Source organism: Leptodactylus fuscus, chromosome 1 (assembly GCF_031893055.1).
Source record: "Leptodactylus fuscus isolate aLepFus1 chromosome 1, aLepFus1.hap2, whole genome shotgun sequence".
Classification (NCBI taxonomy): Eukaryota; Metazoa; Chordata; class Amphibia; order Anura; family Leptodactylidae; genus Leptodactylus; species Leptodactylus fuscus.
Window position 1 is genome coordinate 110,906,177 of NC_134265.1, and position 27,883 is coordinate 110,934,059.

The following is a 27,883-nucleotide window of genomic DNA, read 5'->3' on the forward strand; positions in this document are numbered from 1 at the left end:
TAGTGGGACCTGTCATTCCACCTCCCTCCAATCATCACTTTTGGGGATGTTCCAGCAGCGACTCAGCTGCAGAGAGTCTGCTCATCAAGGGAGCTTAAGAAGTCAGCTCCAGCAGCAGACAGTGGGCATAAGCTCTCGGCTTCTTCCTCTGGTAAATTTAAAAACAATTTCTGAAGGAAACTTAGAATGTGGATTAATTCACACCATCATACAATTAGAGAAGAAAGAATGGACCTTCCTATGTCAAAACATTTCTGCAATGAAGATCATAATATCACCAATGACATTAAAGAAACGTTCTTTCTGGAGTTTTCTCATCTCATCCACCTTAGTAGTCTGGGTAAGATGTACACCCCCTCCATTACCTGACCAGCCATCGACTTACATATCCACCCTCCTCTTCTCCAGACCGGAGGGCTGGGCATTTGTGGCCATCATACAATGCACCCTTGACAGGGTATCAGCATTTCCCAATAATTTCCCTGGCCTGTGTTCTACATCAAATGCAAAATTTTGCAGATACAGGAACCATCGGGTAACCCTTGCATTTCTGTCCTTATTAATTTTCATCCATGTAAGGGGAGCATGGTCAGTGATCAATTTAAACTTTCTGCCCAGGAGGTAATACCTCAGAGCATCCAGTGCCCACTTAATGGCCAAACATTCCATTTCCACAATAGCGTAGTTTTTCTCAGCGGGGGACAGCTTCCTGCTCAGGTACATTACTGGATGCTCCTCACCATTTACAACCTGGGACAGCACCACTCCTAAACCTGCATTTGAGGCATCTGTCTGAACCAAGAACTCTTTTTTTAAAGTCAGGGGCTATCAGCACTGGCCGCTGGAAAAGAGCTAACTTTAGCTTCTGGAATGGCTCCTCTGCCTCTGGTGTCCAGTGGATCATCACTGATTTCTCACCTTTCGTCAGGTCAGTGAGAGAAGCTGCAATAGAGGCAAAGTTTGGCACAAACCTCCGGTAGTAGCCAGCAACGCCAAGAAACGCTATGACTTGCTTCTTGGTCAGTGTCTTGGCCAGTTTTGTATTGCCTCCACCCAGGGCCGGTGTCATCCAACAGACGCTGATGAGCTGAATACATAGGCGATTAAAGCAGGAGCTGTGAGCTCAGCTCCTGCTTTAACGCTGCGGCCCGGCTTCGGCGTGTGTAGGCGCGATGTGATGACGTCACATCGCGCCTACAACTATGTAAATGGAGTGGAGTGGGGAGAGGAGCGGCGGGGGAGCGATGGAAGGTGAGTGTGTTTGTTTTGTATTAAACATTAAGGTGGAACATAATGGAAGGGGGCCCATGAAGCTGGGGGGGCAAATGAAGGGGAGGGGGGGGGGAACGGCATGACACTGGGGCAGGGAGAGGCAGGTAACTACCATAGAGGCAGCGGAGGCGGCTGCCACAGGGCCTGGGCCATTAGGGGGCCCGATGACAGCTGCTACCGCTGCGTTGTTTTTTTTTTTAAATAGGCCGTTAGGGCCCCTATTCACTTACCGATCCTGACTGGGCCGTATGTGGGCTATAATACTGTGTGCAGGAGACACTGTGGGGGATAATACTGTGTGCAGGGGCCAGTAAGGGACATAATACTGTATGCAGGGGCCACTATGGGGGGTAATACTGTGTGCAGGGGCCAATAAGGGACATAATACTGTGTACAGGGGACACTATGGGGGATAATAGTGTGTGCAGGGGCAGCCACTATGGGACACAATACTGTGTACAGGGCTTACTAAGGGACATAATAGAGCGCGGAGGAGGGGGTCGATCGAGGTCTTCGACAACGGTTGGGGGGCCCCGCCATTCCTAGTTACGCCACTGGCTGTGGCACCTCTATTACACGTCCCTCCTGTCTAGTTCTGTCAGTGAGCCTCTCTGTACACAATCCTCTCTAGCCTTGCCTGAGGTGACTACTTTGTATAGGAAGCTGCGCCGTTATCTCGCCGCCACACTCCTGTGACTACTGCAGGACTAGCGCTATTACTCACTAGCTGGGCGCGGGATTTGTAGCCAATCAGTGTGAGGGGGCGTGGCGTCAGCAGCGCTCCGGCCTTCCCTGCTTTGTAGGCGGGCGCTTTCCTGTTCGTTGCTTGTGACTGAACAAAGTCCCAGGCTGCCTTGCGACATTTCCGGTTGATTTGTGTAGCTGAGATTCCCACTTGGAGAGAGAGCGCCAGAACCAAGAATGGACGTGTCGGCCCCTGACAGTGACTGGCGAAGTGCGGGCTTCAGGCAGAAGCTGGTCAGCCAGATGTAAGTGTACGGCTAGGGGACATTAGGACGGGGCTAGGCCCCAGCCGTGACATCTGATAGAGTCCTAGCCGGTAACATGTTGCTGAGCATTACCTTCTGTGGATAAAGTGGGCCCTGTAGTGCAGATCAAGGGCGATCGGCTCCGAACTGACGAGATCTGCTCATGCTTTACACGATCTTATCGTGGTGTTAGTGACCTATGAGGTTATACTGAAATTATTGCTGCCTCATGTAGTATGAAAGTCGGTGTGATCGTGGCAGATAGCTACTAATGTGATCCCATGCTGTGAGGGGGGGGGGGGGTCTGATCTGTGGTGTACAAGCCTGTACTGCTGTGTCTGACTGTATGGGATGTGGGTAGTGTCATCTGCAAGTGCCTCTAGATAAGAAATCAGTGCCTTTATATTAAGTGCCAGAAATCTCATGACTTCCCTACTTGTCAGACTGTGCTCAGTGGACTAAAACTTCCTGGTTTCATTTCAGAGGCTGGAATTGGTCTTGATCTCACATTTCTCATATGTTTCTACAGTTGTATTCAGACTAGACATTCATTTCCTGGTCTTTCCGGTACATACTGTCCACTAGTGATTACATTCCAGTATATACCGGAGAGCCAGGGCCTTCTAGCATCATCATATATAACTATAAGGCTAGGGTCCATCGCTTGGAGCAGTGTACAGACCAGCAAATCTGATGCTCTAATAACTACCCCTAATTGTAGACATGGCTTGGAAGGCCATTTTGTTGTTTGGGGTTTGTTTTAGCTGTAATATTGGCACGTGATTTTTTATTTTTACCCTTAATGTGCAAAACTATATGCAATATTTTCTGAAGACCTAATTCTGTAGGTCTTAAAGAGGACCTTTCATCAGATTGGGCACAGGCAGTTCTATATACTGCTGGAAAGCTGACAGTGCGCTGAATTCAGTGCACTATCCGCTTTCCCGATCTGTGCCCCGGGTAAAGCACTATCGGTCCCGGTACCGAAGCTCTTTACAGTCAGAAGGGCGTTTCTGACAGTCAGTCAGGATCGTCCTTCTCCACAGCAGTGTGAGCGGGGAGGAACGCCCCCTCCCCTCCTGATAATACTCGTCTATGGACGAGCACTGTGAGCAGAGGGAGGGGGGCGTTCCTCCCCGCTCACACTGTACAGCGCAATAGGCGCTGCTGTCGAGAAGGATGTTTCTGACAGATTGTCAGAAACGCCCTTCTGACTGTAAAGCCCCACGGTACCGGGACCGATAGCGCTTTACCCGGGGCACAGATCGGGATAGCCGACAGTGCGCTGAATTCAGCACACTGTCGGCTTTCTAGCAGTATATAGAACTGCCTGTGCCCCAAACCATGAAAGGTCCTCTTTAACTAGGCCAGTGCAATACTTCTACTGTTGGGGATGGTTTTGGAGCTCATTAAAATATAAAGGATATCGTAAGATTCTTTGGAATTTTTCTTATTGTTTTAGCCTCACCTACAGGAAATATTTTCTGTAGAAGTTGATAGATTGTCTGTCTCAATAAATGCTGGGATTCCTTGCAGAGAGGAAGCTATGCGCAAGGCTGGAGTTGCTCATAACAAGTCTAGCAAAGAGATGGAGAGTCATGTCTTTCTGAAAGCTAAAACACGGGTAAGTGTCTTTTATGTTTCATGCATATGTACAAAATTTACTGATTATTACTGATCACAAGGTCCGCAGGTTATATTTAATTAAAAAATAAAGCAGGAGCTGCACACAGTGATAACTATAAAATGCTAAGGCAGGGTTCATGCTACTGTTGGATATCTGTTCTGATAATGTCCCGTTAAAACAAACCTCCCCCCCCCCAAAAAAAAAACACCTATCATAACAGACATTAACTTATGTTAATGTGTCTGTTGTTTTTTTTTTAAAGGATACATTTTTATACTGTCCTTTTTTTGTTTCTGCTTGACACTCATCCATTACTGTCCTTTATCCATAGGCTTAAATGGTAAAAAAAACAAAACAATAATGGACGCTTGACGTCATGAAACCGGTTTTCTTGTACGGATACAAAAGTCCTGCTTGTCGTATTTTTTTGTCTGCAGAATTGGCATTTTTATTGGACTTGTGACGATTCTGCTAGTGTCCATTGCTAAAATCTTGTAATGGACAACAGCAACGGACACTACTGACGGCGATACTGTTAACGCTCCGTAACTTTGTCATTGTATGCAGTTTATCAAATGCTTCACAACCGACTAACGTAAATATTTGACAGGCGTAAGGGAAATATGGCACAGACACCCCACATTAACATCTGGTGACACTGAAACACCCCCTCCCCTTCCCCTGCTCCAGCAGCCTGTGATAGAATACCAGTAATGGGGGAAAAAAAAATATGATGCAGTATTACATTTTATTGTATCAGCGATCCTGTACTGTAAAAATTTCTGACAGTATTTTGGTCGTCACCTTACCTCCCAAAAGGAAAGTAATCACAGGCAACCCATAATTGTATCAATTAAAAGTACAACTTGTCCTACAGAAGCAGACCTTGCACAGCTCCATAGACAGAAAAAAATATTACCGTATATTAGAGATGAGCGAACACTGTTCGGATCAGCCGATCCGAACAGCACGCAACCATAGAAATGAATGGAAGCACCTGTGACGCCGGACGCCGGCAAAGTCAGCGTCACAGGTGCTTCCATTCATTTCTATGGGTGCGTGCTGTTCGGATTGGCTGATCTGAACAGTGTTCGCTCATCTCTACCGTATATACTTGAGTATAAGCCGACCCCCCTAATTTTACCACAAAAAACAGGGAAAACATATTAACTCGAGTATAAGCCTAGGGGGTGGAATGCAGCAGCTACTGGAAAATTTCAAAAATTAAAATAGTTTTTGGGTGCAGTAGGTGCTGGGAAAGGGGAAGGGGTGTTTTGGTTGTCTGTCTGCCCCTTCCCCGAGTTTGAGGACTGTTTTGTTTTGTTTTTTTCTCCTCCACGTGGAATTCAGCCTGGCTGAATATAGCGTATCTGCAGTGTTCCTATTAACCCCTTCCTGACGGAACAGGAGCACTGCAGATACCCTATATTCAGTAGACAGGCACTGTCACACACAGGGATACCTAATGTGTATGTGTTTCACAGTCATTTTCTACTTTTATATGTATTCTAGGGAAAGGAGGGATTTAGAACTTTTTATTTTTAAAGGTTTTTTTTTTTTTTTTTCACTATTTTATGGGAGATTCTATACATTACTATTGCGGCTGGTCATAGACACCCCCCCCCCCCCATTTTTTTTTTTTTTTTTTGCTTGGCTCGAGTATAAGCCGAGGGGGGCTGCTGAAAAATTCGGCTTATACTTGAGTATATACCATTTTTACAAAAACTAAATGCAGTAAAAATGAAACGCACAACTGGTGGCAAAAAATGTTGTTGTTTTTTTTTGTCTTTTAATAATTTCACCATAGAATTTTTTTCCCCCCATTTCTCAGTATAGTTTAATAGAAAAGAAATGGGGAAATTGCAAAATACAGCTTGTCCTGCAAACAATAAGCCCTCACATAGCTATTTTGATTAAAAAATAAAACATTTATGGCTCTTGGAAGGTGTTAAAGGGCTTATCCAGGTCACTACCCCTCCCTCTGAGCAGTGCAGCCAGCAAACGAAACAGCAGAGCAGCATGGAAACTCTTTGCTGCTTGAAGCCACATACTGACCTCTGTTGTGGGAGTGATTTATTACCTGGTCAGATATGTGAAGTAGAGAGGTGCTGCACAAGAAGACTGAAGAAGTACTGTGACACACAGACCCTGTAGCAGTTTGGGTGTCTTTAGGCAATGTGAGTGTCCTGCAATTTCATTCCAGAGGAGAGTGGATAGAGGAAGGTTACAGAAAGAGTGAGTGTATGAAGATTCACTGCAAGTAAATAACAATATTTTAAGGAACAGCAAGTAACAAAGGGTGCACAAAGGAACAGGGAGTATTTAGCACCGCTGTGAATGTATTTGCAGATAGTTTTTAGAAATTTAATAACCACTTTAAGGAAAAACCAAAAGTGAAATAAATAAATTTGTCTGAGTCCTAAAAGAGTTAACTGAATAATTTTATTTAATAATTAAATAAATGATCTGTGAAAAAGTAAGTGCAAGTTGTGACATTTGGCTGGTAAATTGTCATTTCTTACATTACAGGAGGAGTATTTGTCTTTGGTGGCCAGGCTGATTATTCACTTCCGAGATATCCGTAAGTCACTGTTCAATCCATAGGAAATTCTTAAAACTATAAATAGTATTATTCAGACAAAACCTGAAAGCTGGCCATACACCATTCTTTTCCCAATGGTCAACTTTGTGTATAGATCTAGTGTACCTGCTAAGTACCTCCATATGTCGAAGTACTACTTAAAATATCCTGTCCTGTAGTATTGTTGATATGCATATTCCATCATACACCAGAGGATATCTTATGTACCTATCACTTGTGTATTCCTTGCAGATAATAAAAAATCTCAGGCATCTGTTAGTGGTAAGTTGTTGTTTTTGTTTTGTTTTTTTTGGGGGGGGTTTTATACATTTTTTAGTCTTTTACATTTAGGTAACCTTTTTAGATTTTGCTCTTTAATATTTGTACCTTCCAATAGATCCAATGAATGCCCTACAGACATTAACAGGCACAGCACCTGTAGGCGTACAAGGGATGACCATGGGAGTCCGTCCCCCTGGTGCTCAAATGGGAGGTATTGGTGGAATGCCACAAATGGCCCAACAAATGAGTCTTCCCGGACAGCCACAACCTGGCGCATCTGGTATGGCACCACATGGTATAAATGGCGTATCAACAGGAAACCAGCCGAGTAAGTTTTCATCACAAATGGTTTGGAAAGGAATAAAGAATATATTGTAGAAACTAGAGATCTTTCTTTTTTTTTCCTTTCTCTTTTTTTCTCTTTTCTCTCCTCTTTTTTCTTTCTCTTCTTTTTTTTCTTTTTTCTCTCTTTTCTCTTTTTTTCTTTTTTCTCTTTTTCCTCTTTCCTCTTTTTCCTCCTCTTTTTTTCTCTTCTCTCTCTTTTTCTCTCTCTCTTTCTCTCTCCTTTTTTTCTCTCTCTTTCTCTCTTTTTCTCTTTTTCTCTCTCTTTTTCTCTCTCTTTCTCTCTCTCATCTTTTTCTCTCTCTTTTTCTCTCTTTTTCTTTCTCTCTCTCTTTTTCTCTCTCTCTCTTTTTCTCTCTCTCTCTCTCTTTTTCTCTCTCTCTCTCTTTTTCTCTCTCTCTCTCTTTTTCTCTCTCTCTCTCTCTTTTTCTCTCTCTCTCTCTCTTTTTCTCTCTCTCTCTCTTTTTCTCTCTCTCTCTCTCTTTTCCTCTCTCTCTCTCTTTTTCTCTCTCTCTCTCTTTTTCTCTCTCTCTCTCTCTTTTTCTCTCTCTCTCTCTCTTTTTCTCTCTCTCTCTCTCTTTTTCTCTCTCTCTCTCTCTCTTTTTCTCTCTCTTTTTCTCTCGCGCTCACTCTCTCTCTCGCTCTTTTTTTTCTCTCTTTTCTTTCTCGCGCTCTCTTGCTCACTCTTTCTCTCGCTCTTTTCTTTTTTTTCAGTTTTTTTCAGTTTTTTTTTTTCTTTCTCTCTTTCTTTCTCTCTCTCTCTCTCTCTCTCTCTCTCTCTCTCTGTCTTTCTCTCTGTCTTTCTCTCACACAAGTCAGTGTATTAAATTGACTGGTGTGTGGTACAGACTGTCTTGGTGCTGTCCAAATATCACTTTCATGCTGTACAACCGTTTCTAAATGGTTGTAGTTTGTCTGCATTTTGTTTAACCCCTTAGCGACCCTTGACGTAACTGTACGTCATGGGTCGCATGGGGATGTATGGAGCGAGCTCACACGCTGAGCTCGCTCCATACACGGCAGATGCCGGCTGTATAATACAGCCAGGACCTGCCACTAACAGCAGCGGTCGGTGCCCGAGCCGATCGCTGCTGTTAACCCTTTACACACTGCGGTCAAACGTGACCGCAGTGTGTAAACGGCGCTGGCGGCATGGGCGCCGCCATGTTTCGCCGATCGCCGCCCTCCTGAACGTCACATGAGGGCGGTGATCGGTTGCTATGACAGCCGGAAGCCTATTGAAGGCTTCCAGGCTTGTCTCTGCACTAGATCTATTAGACGATGCCAGAGGCATCGTCTAATAGAAGTGCTGGGATTTTGCTATTCACTGCAATACTGTAGTATTGCAGTGAATAGTATGAGCGATCAGACCCCCTAGGTTTCAAGGTACCTAAGGGGTCTGATCATAAATGTAACAGAAGAAAAAAAAAAAAGTTTTTAAAAGTATTAAAAAATAAAAAAAATATAAAAGTTCAAATCACCCCCCTTTCCCTAGATTAGCTATAAAAGTAAATAAAGAACATTAAACATAAACATATTAGGTATCCCCGCGCTCCAAAATGCCAAAACTATTAGAATATTAAAACATTTATCCCGTACTGCGAACGGCGAAGCGGCAAAAAAAATAAAAACAGCCAAAAAGCGTTTTTTTCAACACTTTGCCTCCTATAAAAAATTCAATAAAAAGTGATCAAACCATCAGATCTTTCCCCAAATGGTATCAATAGAAACGTCATCTTGTCCCGCATAAAAAGACACCACAACCAGCTCCATACATGGAAATATGAAAAAGTTACAGGTGTTAGAACATGATGACACAATTTTTTTTTTCTATTTTGCAAAGTTTATCATTTTTTTAAAAGTATCAAAACATTTCAAATACTATATAAATTTGGTATCACCGCGTTCGTACTGATACGTAGAACACAGGTAACATGTCATTTGTACCAAACAGTGAACGCTGTAAAAATTAAACCCATAAGAAAATGGCGCAAATGCATTTTTTCTCCAATTGCACCTCATTCTGAATTTTTTTCCAGCTTCCCAGTACATTGCACAGCATATTGAATGGTGCCATTACAAAGTACAATTTGTCCCGCAAACAATAAGCCATCATGTGACTCTGTGAACTGAAAAATGAAAATGTTATGGCTCTGGAAATGTGAGGAGGGAAAAACGAAAATGCGAAACCAAAAAATGGCCTGGTCCTTAAGGGGTTAAAGGTGTTTTCCAATCCTAAAATATTGATGAACTATCCTTATGATAGATTAATATTAGATCAGCAGGAGTACATCACCTTAGATCACCACAATTCAGCTAATTGCAGTGGAGCCCTGGTAAGGACCACTTGTCACATGGCCTATTTGCAGTTCAGTCCCATTTAAGTGAATGGGGCTTGACTGCAATACCAAGCACAGCTGTTGTGAGTAGTAAAGGGGGTCTCTAGTAGGCAAGCTGGATGTCAGACTTCCACTGATATGACGTTGATGACTGATCCTAAAGAGTTCTCCTTTTATCTTAGTCATGAGAAAACCCCTTTTAAGAATGCTTTTCTAGCAGAAGGCTTTACAATTGCTCATAGTCCTCCATGCAACTGAAACCTAAACAATGGCCTTTGTAGAAAATGAACAGAGCAGCAGAAACGCAGCAGGTCTGCTGTATATGAACATACCCTTATTCATAGAGCTACTCTGGAAATCTAGTATATTCGTGTCTTATTTTTATCCCAATTTTTCCTTCTCTCTTAGCTCAGCTCCAGCTCCAACAAATGGCTCAGCAGCAACAGCAACAACAGTTTCAGCAGCAGCAAGTAGCTGCCCTTCAACAACAGCAACAACATCAGCAACAACAACAACAGCAGCAATTTCAAGTAGCTCAGCAGAATGTTATGCAGCCGCAACAGCAGCAGCAGTTTCAGATGGCAGTGGCTGCAGCACAGCAGCAGCAACAAGCGCAACAGCAGCAGGCACAACAGCTCCAAGTAGCAGCCCAGCAGCAACAGCATATGTTAAAGCTGCAGATTCAGCAACAGCAAAACCAGCAGCAGGTTAGTCATTAAACTAGGTGTAATTATGTTATGTCTGATGTTGTAAAAGTGGTATTGCATATATCTAATATCTACAGTTCAGTTTGCCTACTTCCTTTACACTATATATCGTTTTATGATTGTAAACCGCTATGATAGATGGTAAGCCCCTCTTTATGTTCCTGCGGAAAAGCAGTGCATGGCATAATTGTCTGATCAAGCTGTCTGTCCAGATAAGAATTTGGCAGTCTGATTCAACAAATCTGCAAACCTTTAAAGGTATCATCCCAAGATTACAATTTATCAGCTAGCCACAGGATAGAGTATAAACTTAATTTATGGGGGTCCGACCACTGGAACCCCTTCTAATGTTGAGAAGTGGGAGTCTAGGGGTTAGACTGGAGAGCTGGTTGAACTCTGTGGGGCTGGGTACAGCAATCTCTGGCAGTTTCATGGAGTGAAATGGAGCAGCAGTGCGCTCCCATTAAACATTTATCACCTATCCTGCGGATAGCTGTTAAGTTGTCATTTCTTCATAACCCCCTTAAAGGGGCTCTATCACTGGGAAAAGTCATTTTTAACTAATCACATCCTTGCATAGGCTTTAGAAAGACTATTCCACGCCTACCTTTAGTATGTAAATTGTCTCAGTGGTTTCTGAATAAGTCCATTTTTATTCATATGCTAATGAGCTTCCAGCCAGCACAGGAAGTTCCCAGCAGCACTCGTCTCTCCTATTATCTCCTATCTGTGTGTGCAAACAGGAATCTAAGTCGTCGTCATCAGCAGCAGCCTGTGCTGTGCTCATAGGAAACAACAGGAGAGGAGTGCACAATGTATTGTGCACCAGTGTAATTAGCATTTGAATAAAAATGGACTTATTCAGACATCACTGAAGCATTTACATACTAAAGTTAGGTGTGGAATAGCCTTTCTAAAGGCTATCCAAGGATGTGATTAGTATTTTATATACATTGTTCTTCATCAGTGATTTTTGTTTGTTTGTTTTTCTGCTTTTCCTTATAGCAGTTACAGCAACAGCAAATGAATCAGCAAATGGCAGCGCATATCCACAGAATACAGCAGCAGCAGCAGCAGCAACAACAACAGCAGCAGCAGGTCATGCAGCAGCCATTGCAACAACAGCAAATGCAACAGCAGCAGCCACAACAAGTCATGCAGCTTCAGTTGCAGCAACAGCAAGTGGCACAAAGTCAGCAGCAGCTGCTTTCCTCACAGCCCCAGGCTCAGTCTATGATACAAACAAGTCAAACTCTCCCAGGACAAATACCTTCACAGGTTATGTCTGTTACACTCACACCTCAGCAGCAACAGCAACAACAACAGCTCAAGATAATCCAGGTATTTATTTACAAATGGAGCATTTTTTTTAAATCAGTTTCTTTAAGCAGTTTGCGTTCAACACATTATTTTTCAATATTAGCAGATTCGAGCGCAAGTGCAAGCACAACAACAGGCTCAGCAGCAGGCTCAACAGGTACAGCAGCAGGCCCAGCAGCAGGCTCAACAGGTACAGCAAGCAGCTCAACAAGCTGCCCAGCAGGTGCAGCAACAGGCTGCTCAGCAGCAAGCAGCTCAGGCTCACATGGCAGCTGCAGGACCCCAGGTAAGTTTCTGCAGCATCTATACAATGCTGTCTCTGCATGTTGTTTTATTTTTTTATTTTGTTTTTTTTTTCTAACTGCAAAACCATTTAAAGCAGCATTGCAGGTTTTTATTCATCGAGTCCCCGCTAAATTGTGTTACCTGTTTATCATTAGGTCTTTTCCTGAAAACCCATGCACGTCTATATTTGTAGTTATTGTTATCCCATCACTTCTAACTTGCACTGCTCCTTTAATTCTGGTTTCTCTCTGGTGGGTGCAATAATAATACCTGCTGGTTTAGAAATGCTATGGTAGTTATTGCTGCAAAAACCCAGATCTCTGATTACAACAGCTTTGCTCTAATACAAGTCCTACTGTGATCCACATTATACACGGAGAAAGTACAACATGTACTGCAAGGTGCGAGTATGAAGGCTATTTTAACCACGTTAAGTGGGTCCTCGAAATGTAAAGGAAGACTGCTTGTACTTGTGAAAAATGTCTTGTCTTTTTGGATACCTCTGTATTTAACATAGACACTTCTAGAGGATTATACAGGAGTCATGCTTTTTCAATGACACATCTTTCCAGTTTGGTTTGCTGCATGTTGCAAATGCCTTGATTTTCCCCTCTCCCCTTTACTTTTCCATTTGTCTTGGGTTTACAGAATCACACATGATGCCCCATATATATCTTTAGAACAAATGTTGACCTGAATATGCTTATGTCTCTTTAGTGGTCCCTTTTTAAAATGTCATCAAGAATAAAGTACCTTTGAGCTAGTGTTTTTGCATATGCAGCTAGTTGGAACAGTTTGTAATTCATGTACAGTTAGCTTTATTTCTGTGTACAGTAATCTGTACAATGACTAGACACGTTAAAAAGGCCCAAAAATTGTGGGGCGGGAGGGAAAGTGTTGTGGCTTCCATAAACACTTATAGCTGATCTGCAGCTTTTATTCTTGTAATCCAAAATATCTGACTTTGCTCGAGGCAGTTTGAGGAAAGTGTTCCATCTAACAATGTATCCTTTGGGGTGTGTAATGTCCAGTCACTCACCACTGACCTGTATACATTGTGACCATTTAACTCTGACTAGACAATTTTTGAGGTAACTAGAAGTTGTGTGTGTCTTGTGGTGGGTTTTTTTTGTTTTTTTTTTTCTTTTTTTTCTTCTGTGGTGCTGAAATTTTTTTGCCGTACCACATAAATACTGTATTTTTGCTTTTTAAATGTTATATTTCTTAAATGTATGAGCTATAACTCATTATATTTATTGTAGCAATAGGGGTAAAACAAGTAAAAGGTTCCCTGCAGGAGTCAATGGTAGGACTGTATTCCCTCCTGTTTTCAGGAAATACTTTCCCAAAGGCTGTCACTAAATATTGTATATGAGGACTAAGAAAATATAGCTAGGACTTAATAGCCCGCCATATTTATTTATTTATTTTTTTATAAATATATTTTTTAAACTATAAGTAAAACCTAAAAAGTCCTTGCGTCTTTTAGACCAACCGATCTTAGAGCTGAGTGTGCTTTTGCACAACTTTCTCTCCTTGCTCTACAATGACTGACAGACCAATGCAGGGCAGAGGAAAGGATAAATCAGCTGGCGGACTGTTGCCGCCCTCTATCCGGGCCCTGCCTCAATAACTCAAGTGGTCAGGAGAAACTAATCTCTTCCTAGCTGCTGTCCTTAAGTATGAATATGTTACTATTGTGATAGCCAGGATTGGTGATTGTAATCCACACAGTATAATTCCATGTTAGTGCCCCTTCACGCAGTATAATGCCCCATAGTGCTCCCCACATTTTATAATGCCCTATTAATGTCCCCTCTTACAGTAGAATGCCTTGTTATATTTTGTGGAGACACCAATAGAATGTTATACCATGTGGAGGGCCATAAATATGTGCACCTTATATATGAAAAAATATATAGCTTTAGACTCACCCATAAATACCAGTCCAGAAGGGTGCACGATCAAATAATCCCCAGGTCCCAAGGGGATAGACTCCGCACTGAAAAAACTTTAAATAAAGTTGATCCGCAGTCCTTGTGTCTCGCTTTTCTAAAAAAAATTAGCCTTTAATGGTTCGTTTTAAAAAGAAAACATGCAATCAACAAAAAAAGACAGACTCCACAAAGTGACAAAGGATAGAAAAAAAACTTAAGTGCCTATAGCAATAAAATGCCATGCCATGACTAAGAGGTCTCTACCTCGAAACGCGTTAAGTGTTTTTTATTACTATGGGCACTTAAGTTTTTTTCTATCCTTTGTCACTTTGTGGAGTCTGTCTTTTTTTTATTGATTGCATGTTTTCTTTTTAAAACGAACCATTAAAGGCTAATTTTTAAGAAAAGCGAGACACAAGGACTGCGCATGTGCACCTTAACTATTAGATAATAACTAGAGATGAGCGAACACTATTTGGAACAGCCGTTCCGAATAGCACGCTCCCATAGAAATGAATGCTTCCATTCATTTCTATGGGAGCGTGCTATTCGGAACAGCTGTTCCGACTTCCGAATAGTGTTCACTCATCTCTAATAATAACCCCCTTTATTTTCTTCAGCATAGCAGTCGGTGGCATTTACCCCGCTACTTCATTTGACCACCAAGGAAGGTTATGTTTAATATAAAAAAATTTTTTTATATGCCCAAACCTGGGGTGCGTCTTATTGTCAAACGCATCTTATCTGAAAAATATGGAATTTAGGTTGGCATTAACCTATTATTTAATTTCCATACACTGTTTTATTAACAACTTAAATCTATACCAGATTAGTGATTTCTTTGGCCATCTAGAGTTCTATAGACTAGTTTGTTCTACTTGGTTTGGAAGTCCTTGCAGTATTTTCTACATTGATTTTACTGGTCTAGCTCTTTTACATGAATGCTTATACTGGTCCTGGTCCAGATTGAACAGAAATATTGAATAGCGAATTGAACTGAATACCTGCTTGGGAAATAAAGGGCTTCTAGGAGTTTGTGTAATCTAAAAGACAACTTCCTTATGAAGAGGGTTTTCATTGACCAAATCTTAAACATTTAAAGGGATTTTTTTCATTGGGAACAAACTAATTTTTAACTAAACATATACTTGCATAGCTTTAGAAAGGATATTCCACACATACCTTTGTATATTAATCCTCTCAGCCGTTTTTGAATGAGCCGCTTTTATTCATACGCTAATTAGCCAGCAACGAGCATCGGAAGTCTCAGTGAGCACTGTCTGCTGTGTGTGAGAGCAGGGAAGGCTGATGAGTCATTATCATCCGCAGCCGCCGACCTGCTCACGCACACACACACACAACAGACAGTGCTCACTGAGATTTCCGGTGCTCATTACGGGCTATTTAGCATATGAATAAAAGCGGGCTCATTCAAAAACTGATGAGAGGCTTAATATACAAAAGATATGTGTGGAATATCCTTTCTAAAGTCTATGCAAGTATATGCTTAGTTAAAAATTAGTTTTCCCAGTGATAGAATCCCTTTTAATATTCTGCATGGCTCAACAACGATTCTTATTTGAAAGTTGATCAATTACAAAGGTTTGGGGACCTTTTGTTTATTGATTGTTTCCATACAAAAGTGGGTTTGCGCCGTATAGCAGAGAACCACATGGCTTTACTGTGTTTACTGTAAGACAACTGGTTTAGCCTCTCACTGCTCTGTCTACAGGATGGCACAGATAATTTCCTTCCCTCTTCAATCACTTACTATCCTAAAATACAAGAGATCAGCAGGGAATAACCTGTGTTATCTGCAGGATCTGCTGCAAGAATATGCAGATGATCATGGGGTGCATGTTTACCCTTACCATTTCACTGGTTAGTGCGTCTTCAATGCAGGTAAGACTCATTGTAATGCCAGAATAGGAGTAGGAATTTACAAAATTCTATGAAGAAATGAGGAGGAGTTGTTTTCACATGAAGTTTTTGTTGTACTACGTTGTACTGATATGGAGCAATTATAAGTTAAGATGTTATTGGAGGACTGTTACAGAGCAAATAGATTGGTGGTCTTGGAAATGTGGCCATTTTAAGGGACTTCTGGGACTGATCTTTGAGACTGCTATGATCTGCAAGCTTATAGTGCAGGTGGTCCATGCTTAGGGTGCTGGTAGAACTCATCTGTAGTTGTTAGGGTGCTTTTGGGCTCCTTACCTCTGGCTTTTTGCATGCACTCCTCCCCTTCTTGCCACTTGCACTGCATTTCTTGTTTTACTTTTGTCTGTTGTCACTCTGTCCTCCCAAAGATGATCAACGCAGCTATGACTCGAGGTGGGATGGCAATAAGATCGCGGTTCCCGCCCACCACTTCATCTGACACGCCTCCAGGCTCCACCCCAATGGGAGGATCGCAGATCCCACAGGTATTGGCTGACTTGTGGGTGCCAGAGCTGTGACATTGAGTCCCTCTTAAACCTGTTCTTGGAGGACAGTGAAATGATCTGCCTCGTATATGTGGGCTGTTCAGTAGTTTTCTCTGTAGTTTTCTGATGTTTGCGTTTTGGACTGTGGTGCCTAATATAGGTCTGTTAGTGTATGTACTAGAGTAACCGTGTGCCTGTGACCTTGCTCTTTTCTTAATCCATAGAATAGCTAATCATAAAGTTAATAGATATTTCTATTAGATTCCTTTATTTTAGTCGACTGACCCTGACTTTTCCATCCCCTTAGTGATTGATTTTTATTTTTTTTTGCTTTCTGCCGCTTGCACTACTTTCTATATTCTAGGTTTATAGCAGTTGTGGTGTGGTGTTCAGAGTTTGTCTTGTAAGGTACAGCGTGCTAAAGCTTCCCAGGATGTCTAAAGCTTGATTTCTAGGCTGCTCCATGTGTCCGCAGTTGGGCTGTCCTGAAGAGCATTTCTAGTTTACTTTATATACAATACATCCACAATGTGTTTGTCATCCAGCAGACTCCAATGACTCCCTTGTCATTATTCTTTTATACAGGGGAAGAAGATGTCTTCAAAACTAAATATCTCTACAGGTCCAGAAAAGGAGGATGTAGCAGGGCAATTTAAAGAGAACTATGTATTGTCTAATACACTTCTTTCATGCTTAGGACCTGTTAATGATTTTTTTGTTTTATGCTTTTTTTTTTTCCTCCCCAAATCTACTTTTCATTTTAGGTAAATCAAAGCAGCATTTCTTTAATGTCATCGCCATCACCAGTACAGCAGGTGCAAACTCCACAATCTATGCCACCACCACCGCAGCCATCCCCACAACCCTCACAACCAATGTCTCAACCTAACTCTAATGTCAGGTATGTAACTCCTCTTCGTGATGCACCTTCACATTGTGTCCTTTCAATACTGCATTGTTCATGAGCCGTCATAAGGCCACAGTGTTTTCACTAGATGGGAATACATCCCTATTAACCCATTTATGCCGGAGGTTGACATTTATGAGTTAAGTGCTATGAAGCTGCCGTTCTAATAATGGAACTCTAGGCATAAACAGGTTAAAGACTACCTCTCATCTTCTAAGGTAAGGGAGTATTTTATTTATTTTTTTTTTATTTATTTTTTTTTTTTTATTATATATATATAACTTATATTCCACGTTACTTTTATTGCCAACATTGCACCAAAGAGGACTCTCAATCTAAGTTCCCCATCAGTATGTCTTTGGAGTGTGGGAGGAAACCCATGCAAACACGGGGATATATCATAACAAAGCAGACAGTTAACAGAGTTCAGCACACTTTCAGTTTTGCTGTTATCTTTCACCGGTGCCGAGATATCAATTTTGTGAGTTTTGGCTTCCGATACCACTGCACGGTCAGAGAGGCTACTCTCACATCTCTGCATCATTGCTGGTCAGTGAGAAACTCCTCTATTCACAGTATACTGTCAAAGGGATGTTCCTCACCACTCCATGATGATTCTGAGCTGTTAGGCCAGCACTGTCAGCTTTGCTATAGTATAACACTCCCTTCTAACAGATCTATAGGTTTTCAGGATCCATCCAATCCACAGACTGACTGACTTATCTTTATCTCCTGTTTAAAAGGAGTCAGCCATCACTGAGAACCAATTGTAAAGCAATTTTTTGCGAAAGTTGGAATTTTGTTTAAAAAAAGTTGTTTTTTTTGTTGTTTTTTTTTTTTTTGCAGCTCTTTCTGAAAGAATGAGAGGATATTGCTGTGGATGGGGTCACCAGTCCTTTCAAATTTATGAGCAGGCGTAGATTGTAGGGCAGATGCCCCTTTTTAGAAATGAGGTGCATTTTTCAGCAACACAGGGATCATCAAGACCGGTGTACTAAACTCCAGCCTTGATTTCCTCTGACAGTTTTGGTAAATTGTAATGTGGCTTCTAAGAAAACCTTTTAATTTGTATTCAATCAAATATTTGGGGCACTTGGTGCATGACTGCGAGAGCACTCTTTGTCACCTGTGGTTTCTGTCCAGCATTGCCCCCATTCCAAGATAAAAATTGATAGGTCCTTATTTGTGGAGACCAGACATGAAACAGTGTGGAAATGCCCTGAGTACATTAAACGGCTTATTTGCCTGCAAGTTTAAAAGTTGATTTTCTCAGCAGTGAGCCTGCTCTTTGACACATGCTGGTATGTTCATGTGACTAACTGCACGTACAGCAAAGAAGTGGTTTAGGGGTGATTTTGGTGGTATACTCTTTAACGGGATTCTGGTAGATATATATAAATAAATTGGTATTTTATATTTTTTACATCATAATCAGTCATCTTGATGGTACTAATAATTTTAGACCAGATCTCAAGACAATGTGACGCCTCAAGAATATTTAGATGCCATAATAAATCACGTTTTACCCTTACCTCTCATGCAGCATCTCTTGAAATCTGTCACACAATAAATGTATTATTTTATTTCAAAAGGTTTTGTGTTGATATTTTGTAAAGGTTTATTTTCCATCTTCCTGAGATGCTTATACATCTGTTACTTTGTTTTCCAGTTCGGGAACAGCACCTTCACCAAGCTTCATGCCCAGTCCATCCCCTCAGCCTTCTCAAAGCCCAGCTTCTGCTCGAACACCTCAGAATTTTAGTGTGCCCTCACCAGGACCTCTCAACACTCCAGGTAAACTGTGCAGCACTTGACCAGTCACATACGCTTGCCTGTGTAGCTGTGGTGACGAACCTATGGCACGCGTGCCAGAGGGGGCACTCTGAGTCCTCTCTGTGGGCACGTGTGCCGTCGCCCAAGCCAGGCTCCTGGATCGCTCACTAATGGGAAATATGGGACAGCTGTCCCGCATTCCCTGACAGGCGAGTGCTTCTTTCAGGTGTATGTACAAATGTAGGCTGTGGGTCCACTGGGGGCCACTGTGGAGCACATTGTACTGTGTTGGGGGCCACTATTATTATTATTATTTATTTATATAGCACCATTAATTCCATGGTGCTTTACATTTGGGGGATACATACAGTACACAAAATATACAGGTAGATATAATACTGACAGTGATCGGCTGGCACAGTGGGGTAGAGGGTCCTGCCTGCGAGGGCTTACAATCTATGAGGGAAGGGGGTAGAGACAGAAGGAGAGGGGGGAGACTGTACAGATAGCAGTGAGGTGATAGTGTTATTGGAGGTTGTAGGCCTTCCTGAATAGGTGAGTCCTGAGGGCCTTTTTGAAGCCTGTGATTGTGGGGGTCAGTCTTATGTGTCTTGGTAAGGAGTTCCAGAGTATGGGGGATGCACGAGAGAAATCTTGGAGACTGTTGTGTGAGGAGCGGATGTGGGCAGAGCGGAGTAGGAGGTCATTGGAGGATCTGAGGTTACGTGTGGGCAGGTAGCGGGAGATGAGGTCAGAGATATATGGAGGGGACAGGTTGTGGATGGCTTTGTATGTTAGCGTTAGTAGTTTGAACTCGATTCGCTGGGCTATGAGTAACCAGTGGAGGGACTGGCAGAGGGGAGCAGCCGATGAAGATCGGGGGGTGAGGTGGATTAAGCGAGCAGCGCAGTTTAAGGTGGACTGGAGGGGGGCGAGGGTGTTAGCTGGGAGTCCATGCAGAAGGGTGTTGCAGTAATCTAAGCGGGAGATTGAGGGCCTGGACGAGCATCTTGGTAGTTTCCTGGGTGAGGAAGGGGCGGATTCGGTGGATGTTCTTGAGCTGGAGGCGACAGGAGGTGTTGAGGGTTTGAATATGTGGCTTGAAGAATAAGTCAGAGTCCAGGGTTACCCCAAGGCATCGGGCCTGTGGGACAGGGGTAAGAGGGGTTCCATTAACTTTGATAGATGGGTCGGGTGGAGGGGCCATATAGGAAGGGCTGAAGATGATAAACTCTGTTTTTTCCATGTTGAGTTTGAGAAAGTGGGAGGAGAGGAAGGAGGCTACGGCCGCTAAGCACATTGTACTGTTTGGAGGTCCCTCACTATTTATATCACACAGTATCTGTTTTGTAGCAGATATAATATTATTACAGGCTGCAATAACATTGCACAGTCACTATAAAACAGACCATGTGCAGTGTAAATAGTGAGCATTAATTGTTCAAAAGTACCAAATGCAAACTTCTACCTTTTCAGTACAAAGTTATTTGTATCATTGAAAGCTCTATAAAGCCCCATTCACACAACTGTATTTTGCATGTCCGTAACGGTCCACAATTGTGGAACCACAAAGTATTAAGCTTAAATTGCTGTGTTGGCACTTTGCGCTAAATTAATGGGCTTTGGTTTGAAGTTTGAACACTCGGTCTGTAAAATGTTCCCCATCACTGCTATATCGAGTTGTCAGAAGTGTTTGGTCTTTACTGCAAATGCTGGCTGAAAGATACCCAGTGAAGGACCTGTGAATGGTACCAGAGGGGAGTTGGGGGAATAGAGGAACACTATCTGTGAAAATGTTCGGGTCCAAGTATCAGCTCTGCATTGACAGTACTTTCTACCATGCCTATAGAATATACATGCAATTAACTGGTGTCCCGTCTTGGAAAAAAAACCCATAGTTTACAAAATGACAAAGCCTATATATAATATTGTGCCTCTTTGGCACATCTTCATTTTCTGGATTTCCCACATGACCACATTTGGCTTCCTACTACTCATATCTCCTACCGACAAACTGACGAAGGTCTTCTAGACCGAAACGTTTTTTGTTAAAATAAATTTTCACCTTTGGAAGCATACCAATTGAGTGCCGGAAATTTCTTTGGTTATACTAATATGGCGGTGAGAGGCCATTTCCGAGCACCAGCATAACACCGAGTGACGGTTCATTATCTGTAGAGTATAGGTGAAGCACAGCAATTTCCCCAGACTTAATATTTTCGATTTCATCATTCAGGCAATCCTAACTCTGTGATGAGCCCTGCAAGCACCAACCAGTCAGATGAACAGCAGTATTTAGAAAAGCTGAAACAGCTCTCCAAATATATAGAGCCTTTACGACGCATGATTAACAAGATTGATAAGAATGAAGGTGAGCACCTATCCATTGTACATTCATTTAAAGAGGACATTTCACGTCCTCATAGCTTTGCAGTATAATATACCACTAGAAAGCTGACATTGTGCTGAATTCAGAGCACTGTCAGCGTTCTTGTTGTGCGCCCCAGTGCTGGAAATATCGGTGCCGTTAGTTTCAGCATCAATTTCCTGGTCGTCCTCAGCAGCACAATATACATGGGTTATAGTTCCCTAGGTACAACCATATAGAGACAGGTTAATTAAGCAGTAGTCAAACAATTAACTAATCAGTCCCTAGGCCTAAATAGGACACAGAGAGTAGGACACCGTGTATTCTGACTACTGCTAAACCTGTCTCTATGTGGTTGTACCTAGGGAACTATAACCCATGTGTATTGTGCTGCCTCAGAGTACAGGAAATAAAAATTTCAGTGAGTTAAATTTTCATTATCTCCCCACTGTCAGAAAGGTGGGCCTTACAGCATAGCACCATTGCTGAGCTGTGAGGACTGCCGCCCTTGACAGTACAAACCTATTGAAGAGTACTGCTGGGAGAGGGGCCGTTCCTCACAGCCCAGTGATAATGCTAGGCTGTAAAACCTGCCTTTCTGACAGTTGGGAGATAATGGGGCTGAAACTAAAAGCACTGATATCTCCAGCACCAGTGTGCATACTAGGAAGGCTGACAGTGCGCTGAATTGTAATAACACACATCTTTAAATGTTCAATGTCTATAGCTAATCATGGCCCTCTTTCAGATCGTAAGAAAGATCTAAGTAAAATGAAAAGTCTCTTGGATATTCTGACTGATCCATCAAAGAGGTATGTGCATTTTGTTGACAAAGTAATTCTATGTACCAGGACCATTTCTGTATTTGAAATTTTTATTTAATTTTTTTTTTCCTGATCAAGATGCCCCTTACAGACCTTGCAGAAATGTGAAATTGCACTGGAGAAGCTAAAGAATGACATGATTGTGGTAAGCAGCGTGTCTCAGATGAGTTTTTTGTTTTTCCTATATTTTTTTAATTTTCTTAGGTTGTGTAATCTGCAAAGTAGTTATTTGGCACGTGGTTAATGTATTCTGTACATGACACATTGTGGCACATTTATTGATGTACCTCTTTTTAAATAAAAATAAAAAAATCTGTACTTTTTAAAATCGTCACTGCCTTCACCACTTTCCCAAAAAGGAACAGTGGTGAAGACGTGCAGGGGGTGGGTATCAGAGTTGCTCTAGAAAATTACATCAGAAAATTGATGTAAATAATGTGGGGCGAGGGAAGTACGCCTGCTAAAAAGCTGGCTTACATATTTTTTTCCCCCGCCGGCTCTGGGGCTATTTTAAATGGGCCCCAATCTGCCTCCTCTACAGAAATGTATTCTTGTCTTTTAACTTTTTTTTTTTTTTTTTTTTTTTCTACTCTTCTTTAGACAACTCCTCCTCCTCCAGCTGTTCCATCCACAAAGCAGCAGTATCTGTGTCAACCATTGTTAGATGCAGTTCTGGCAAATATTAGATCACCTGTATTTAACCACTCTTTGTACCGAACATTTGTACCAGCTATGACTGCTATTCATGGACAGCCCATCACGTAAGTTATTTCACCATTGACTCCACAGAATTAATGTGAGATATAATTGTGTAGTTAAAGGGGTTCTCTAAGACTTCATTTTGATGGCCCGTTCTTAGGATAGGGTAGCAGTGTGAAATCAGTTTAGGGTCCTATACCCCTACCGCACTAATATCTGCACAGTGAATAGAAGCTGAGATGCAATAGCGTAGAACAATCCCTGTGTACGATCTGTTTGCTTCTGGCTCCATGCACTGTGCAGATATCTTCTGAATAAGGGGGTGTGTGGAAAGCCTTTTGGGACTGTGGAAGCTGTTATACCTTAGTATAGAATTAGGATATCAAATAGTTTTCATGTTTTACACTTTAGCTTCTTTCATGCTTCTGGCACATTTAGCTTTTAGCAGTATGTGTTTCCCTGCCTCCCCCCAGCAAATATGGCAACAAAAACCTGCACCCTCACCTTTTCTTGTTAAATCTAGTGTGGTTGCTATCTAGAAAATGCCACTGAGACATACATTTTGTCATTTTTAGAGCTCAGACAGTCATTCCCCGTAAGAGAAAATTTGAAGAAGATGAGAGGCAAACTATTCCCAATGTTCTTCAGGGAGAGGTTGCAAAATTACACTCCAAATTTTTGGTCAACTTAGATCCTTCACACTGCAGTAATAATGGAACAGTTCATCTCATTTGTAAATTAGGTAAGTACTAACATACTGGCTCCTGTATCTGTGTATATCGACACTTACGTTTATTACCTTTTGTTTTTTAATGAATCCTGTAGAATAACCCTTTTGTTGCTAGAATGTTTTGGTCATTTTGCACAATCTGGTAGTTAGGGCATTTTTTTTATGTATCTTATTTTTATTTATTTATTTATTAACATACAAATAAAATTCTAAAAAAAAAAAACCCCCAAAAACTAATTATACTAACATTAATCCCTTCCCGACATCTACCATACGGTTATGGTCGATGCCAGGCCTTTAATTATAGCGGCCGCCTTATCTATCAGGTAGATTACCGGGTACATTACAGCGGAGAACCAAAGCTAATGCTCACGATCAGAGTTCACTATAAAAATAATATAAATATATTACTTTTAATATACAGTATATAACTTATATAAAAATAGTTTCCCTTTGCTGTGAATGCTGTAACGGGGGAAAAAAAAAAAAAACTAAAAGTGCCAAACTACCTGTTTCATCACTGATACAAATTGATCAAAGCAATAGACATACCCCAAAATGGTATAACTAAAGAGCACACCAGGCCCCGCAAACCCCCCCCCCCCAAAAAAAAAAAAAAAAAACTCCCTATGCATCCCCGAACACTGAATAGTAAATAAAAGTTGCATAGTTTTAGATTTTTAAGCATTTAAAATGTAAAAAAAAACTATATAGCTTTGGTATCCTTGGCATCATATGGAAACATAGCAGCCAAAATGACATGTCACCTGTATTCTGAGTGACCTCTGTAAAAGCGAAGCTCGTAAGAAAGTCACACAAATGCATTTTTTTCTCCAATTCCACCCCATTCTGAATTATTTTTTTTTTTTTCTTTCCAGCTTCCCAGTACATTGTACAGAATAATAAATAGTAGCATTATAAAAAATAATTTTTGTCCCACAAACAGTAATAACAACAAGCCCTCCTATGGCTCTGTAAACAGTAAAAATAAAAATGCTGTGAGCTTTGGAAGGCACAGAGTCAAAAATGAAAATTGAAAAACTCCTCTGGTGGGAAGGGGTTAAATTGCGATCTAAGCAGGAACCACCACAGCATGTTCAGAGTTCATGCATGTTATGTTGGCATGTAGAAGTGGTATCTGCTGCTTTGTGCAAGAAGGAACAGGAGAATCCCTGACACAGCTCTATCTAAATACCTTCCGTGTTCTCCACTGTCAGAAATGGACTCCATGGAAGGGGGGAAGGTGACATCCTATAGTGGAATTGGTGTTTTCAGCCAGGCACTGTGCAGCTTGATAGGCATGCACCAGAGCATACCAGAATTGTCAGGTTTTCCATTGACTCCCCATTCTCTTCACAGATGAGAACAGGTTTAAGGGGGTTGGCCACCTTCAGACCAATATTAAGAGACAAATGTTATTGTTTGTACAATAAAAAGATATACAATTTTCCAATATACTTTCTGTATTAATTCCTCGCGGTTTTCTAGATCTCTGCTTGCTGTCATTCATTCTGTTACTTCTAGTGGATAAAACTCTGACTGTGGTCATGTGATTTACGGTCCATGGTCATGTGATGAGCACACAGGTGCACAGCTGATTACTGGGCTTTGAATATAACGAGCAGCACCTGTGTACCCATCACATGACCATGGACCGTAAATCACATGACCATGGTCAGGCTTTTATCCTCTGGAAGTAACAGAATGAATGACAACAAGCAGAGATCTAAAGAACTGTGAGGAATTGTTACAGAAAGCATATTGGAAAATTCTACAACTTTTTATTATACAAATTATAATATTTGTCTCAATATTGGTCTGAAAGTGGCCAACCCCTTTAATCCTCGGAGCCCTATAGAGATCCTAACAGTACGGTACAGTGGGGCCTGAGCACTTCCTGGTGCAGGACATTGCCTTTCTTTGTGTAACCTGTGTTTAGGCTTGTCATAGATGAGAAATGCATTAATGCCATTGTCAATGCCAATCTTCACATTTTCAAGACCCCAGTCCAACTGAGAACCTTTGAGACATTATGCATTGATTCAGCCGATGTCGCCAAGTAGCTCCACAGCCTGTCCTGGAGCTCGCTGATCAGAGGCTGGGGGGTGATTAGAAATGAGCAAGTATATTCAATTGAATACCTCCCCTCCATAGACATTGGTGTTAAAAAAAAAAACAAAAAAAAAAAACGCTAGGGGAGGTTGGAGGGGAAACAAATATTTCCCGTCTTTCCGTGTGGTATTCGACTGAATACACCAATAACTATGCAAATGGAGCTTTTTGATTGAATAGTAGTATTCAATCGAATACTATTGGCTCATCTCTAGAAGTGATGTCTAGGACATGCCCAGTTGTTATCTGGAGTGCTTACTGATACAATTTACATAAAGCCCCCTTGGATCTGCCTGTGCTGTCAATTTTTTACTCCCAATTTTTGGGGTGATTTGAATTTCGGCCTTCACTTTACCACATCATTTTTGTTTCATTGACTGTTTACACATTTTGTTGGTGAAATAAATCGCACATCTGATCTAAATGAACAAAATAGTCAAGTACTCATTTATAGTTTTTTTTTTTTTTTTTTTTTTTTTTTTTTTTTATAGAGGAAGGGTTGCTTTAGTTACAAGTAGTACAATATTAGAATGTAAGAGGGAAAAAAAAAATTATGCCGGCCAGTCAGAGAGACTCTGCACACTGGATGTGGCTTTATTTTGCCAGCAATGTACACATTAGAGGAACATGCTGAAAGAGTACCCAAAAAACCCAAAACAAACATGTCTACAGATTGTGTAGCATAGGGTGGATTCAACCACAGTAATGTAACTTAATACAATAAAAAAATATTACCGGTTATATTTTGGAGGTGACAAGGTACTGCCGCATCTTTGGGCAGTCTCTGCATTACACTGTAGATTTGTTTTTCATTTATCTAACTTAATATATTTATTTATGTGTATCATTTGTTTTACACCAGATGATAAAAACCTCCCAAGTGTGCCTCCTTTACAACTCAGCGTCCCAGCAGATTACCCTGAGCAGAGTCCACTATGGATGGACAATCCACGGCAATATGGTATGTCAATAGATATTTCTTTCAGTTGTGTGTTAAAGGGATTCTACCATTGAAATTAATTTTTTTTGGTGATTACACGTCGGAATAGCCTTTAGAAAGGCTATTAGTCTCTTACCTTTAGACGAGGTCTCCGCTGCGCCGTTCCTTAGAAATACCGTTGTTTACCGATATGCAAATTAGTTCTCTCGCAGCAATGGGGGCAGGCCCCAGTGCTGCAAATGTGATGGGGGCGTCTCCACTGCTGCTCAAAAACACGCTCCAGTGACGAAAACACGTAGTTCAATACAGGCGCGGCCTCCCAAAAATGGCTGCTGGCCGGCATGTGCACTCAGCTCTGCTGGTGTCTCGCTGGCAGAGCCAACTGCGCAGGTGTCGGAGGTGACTCAAAGGAAGATGAAAGAAGGGGAGGATCCAGCCGAAGATAGAGGCGTCGCTGGAGCGTGTTTTCGAGCAGCAGTGGGGACGCCTCCATCGCATTTTCAGCGCTGGGGCCCGCCCCCATTGCTGCGAGAGAACTAATTTGCATACCGGTAAAAAAAAAACTATTTCTAAGGAATGGCGCAGTGGAGACCACGTCTAAAGGTAAGAGACGAATAGCCTTTCTAAAGGCTATTCCGACGTGTGATCACCAAAAAAAATTCATTTCAATGGTAGAATCCCTTTAACATCTATAGTGGAGAGCTGAAAAATTACAATACAGGCCCACATAGTGGTTTGACTGAAACTATGGATATGTAGAAAGTCTATGAATATTTACTGACTGTTTTAGCTATAGAAACTATAAAAAAAAAAAAAAAAAAAAAAAGAAAAGTTGCCTGAGCTGGCATCTCCATTTACTTAATGTCCTTATATAAATCACATATTTCATATTCATCTGGTTAAATAAATGGTGATAGGCTTTTAATAACTTCAGTTTTTCAATTGTAATTATTTTTTATAGAAGCAAACCCATTCCTGCAGTCAGTGTATCGCTGTATGACATCCAAACTTCTCCAGCTTCCTGACAAACATTCTCTCACGGCTCTGCTAACAACTTGGGCACAGAGCATTCGGCAAGCATGCCTTGCGGTGGCATAGACACAGCCTTGGACTTCTCTTCATACGCCTGAATATTTTACCTTTGTATCATCTACCAGTAATCAATAGAGTTGACCAATCAGCTCATTGTCTTTCTACATAACAGCTCTGCACCTACAGTAATGGCATAAAATAAGCAACTTGCTGTGGTGAGCATCTAGAATAAACCTAGTGGCAGAGCATGTCATCTGAGATGTATAAGAATTAATGCTTGATGTCGTCAGGCATATTTTGTACATATGTTTTTGCATTTTATTTTAATAAATCAAGATTCCCTCAAATAAGTTATAACTGTTGTGGTAATAATTGCATCTTGGGAAGATCA

The 27,883-nt window shown here is 41.5% G+C and overlaps 1 protein-coding gene across 4 annotated transcripts; it reads left to right on the forward strand.

Moving 5' to 3' along the window:
* Positions 1 to 2,091: 2,091 nt before the first annotated feature.
* MED15 (mediator complex subunit 15) lies at positions 2,092 to 27,838 on the forward strand. 4 transcript variants are annotated; one of them, XM_075275573.1, is made up of 18 exons: positions 2,092 to 2,261; positions 3,798 to 3,885; positions 6,418 to 6,469; positions 6,722 to 6,751; positions 6,867 to 7,079; positions 9,841 to 10,139; positions 11,145 to 11,480; positions 11,563 to 11,745; positions 15,991 to 16,107; positions 16,872 to 17,008; positions 18,684 to 18,808; positions 21,024 to 21,158; positions 21,904 to 21,967; positions 22,058 to 22,124; positions 22,580 to 22,740; positions 23,254 to 23,420; positions 26,383 to 26,481; positions 27,422 to 27,838. In XM_075275573.1, the coding sequence occupies exons 1-18, from the start codon at positions 2,194 to 2,196 to the stop codon at positions 27,556 to 27,558; spliced, it is 2,478 nt and encodes an 825-aa protein (XP_075131674.1). In that variant the 5' UTR covers positions 2,092 to 2,193; the 3' UTR covers positions 27,559 to 27,838. The 4 variants fall into 4 exon arrangements, with proteins under 4 accessions (XP_075131674.1, XP_075131687.1, XP_075131680.1 ...); XM_075275586.1 differs by having other exon boundaries at positions 11,566 to 11,745; XM_075275579.1 differs by having other exon boundaries at positions 11,148 to 11,480.
* Positions 27,839 to 27,883: the final 45 nt, after the last annotated feature.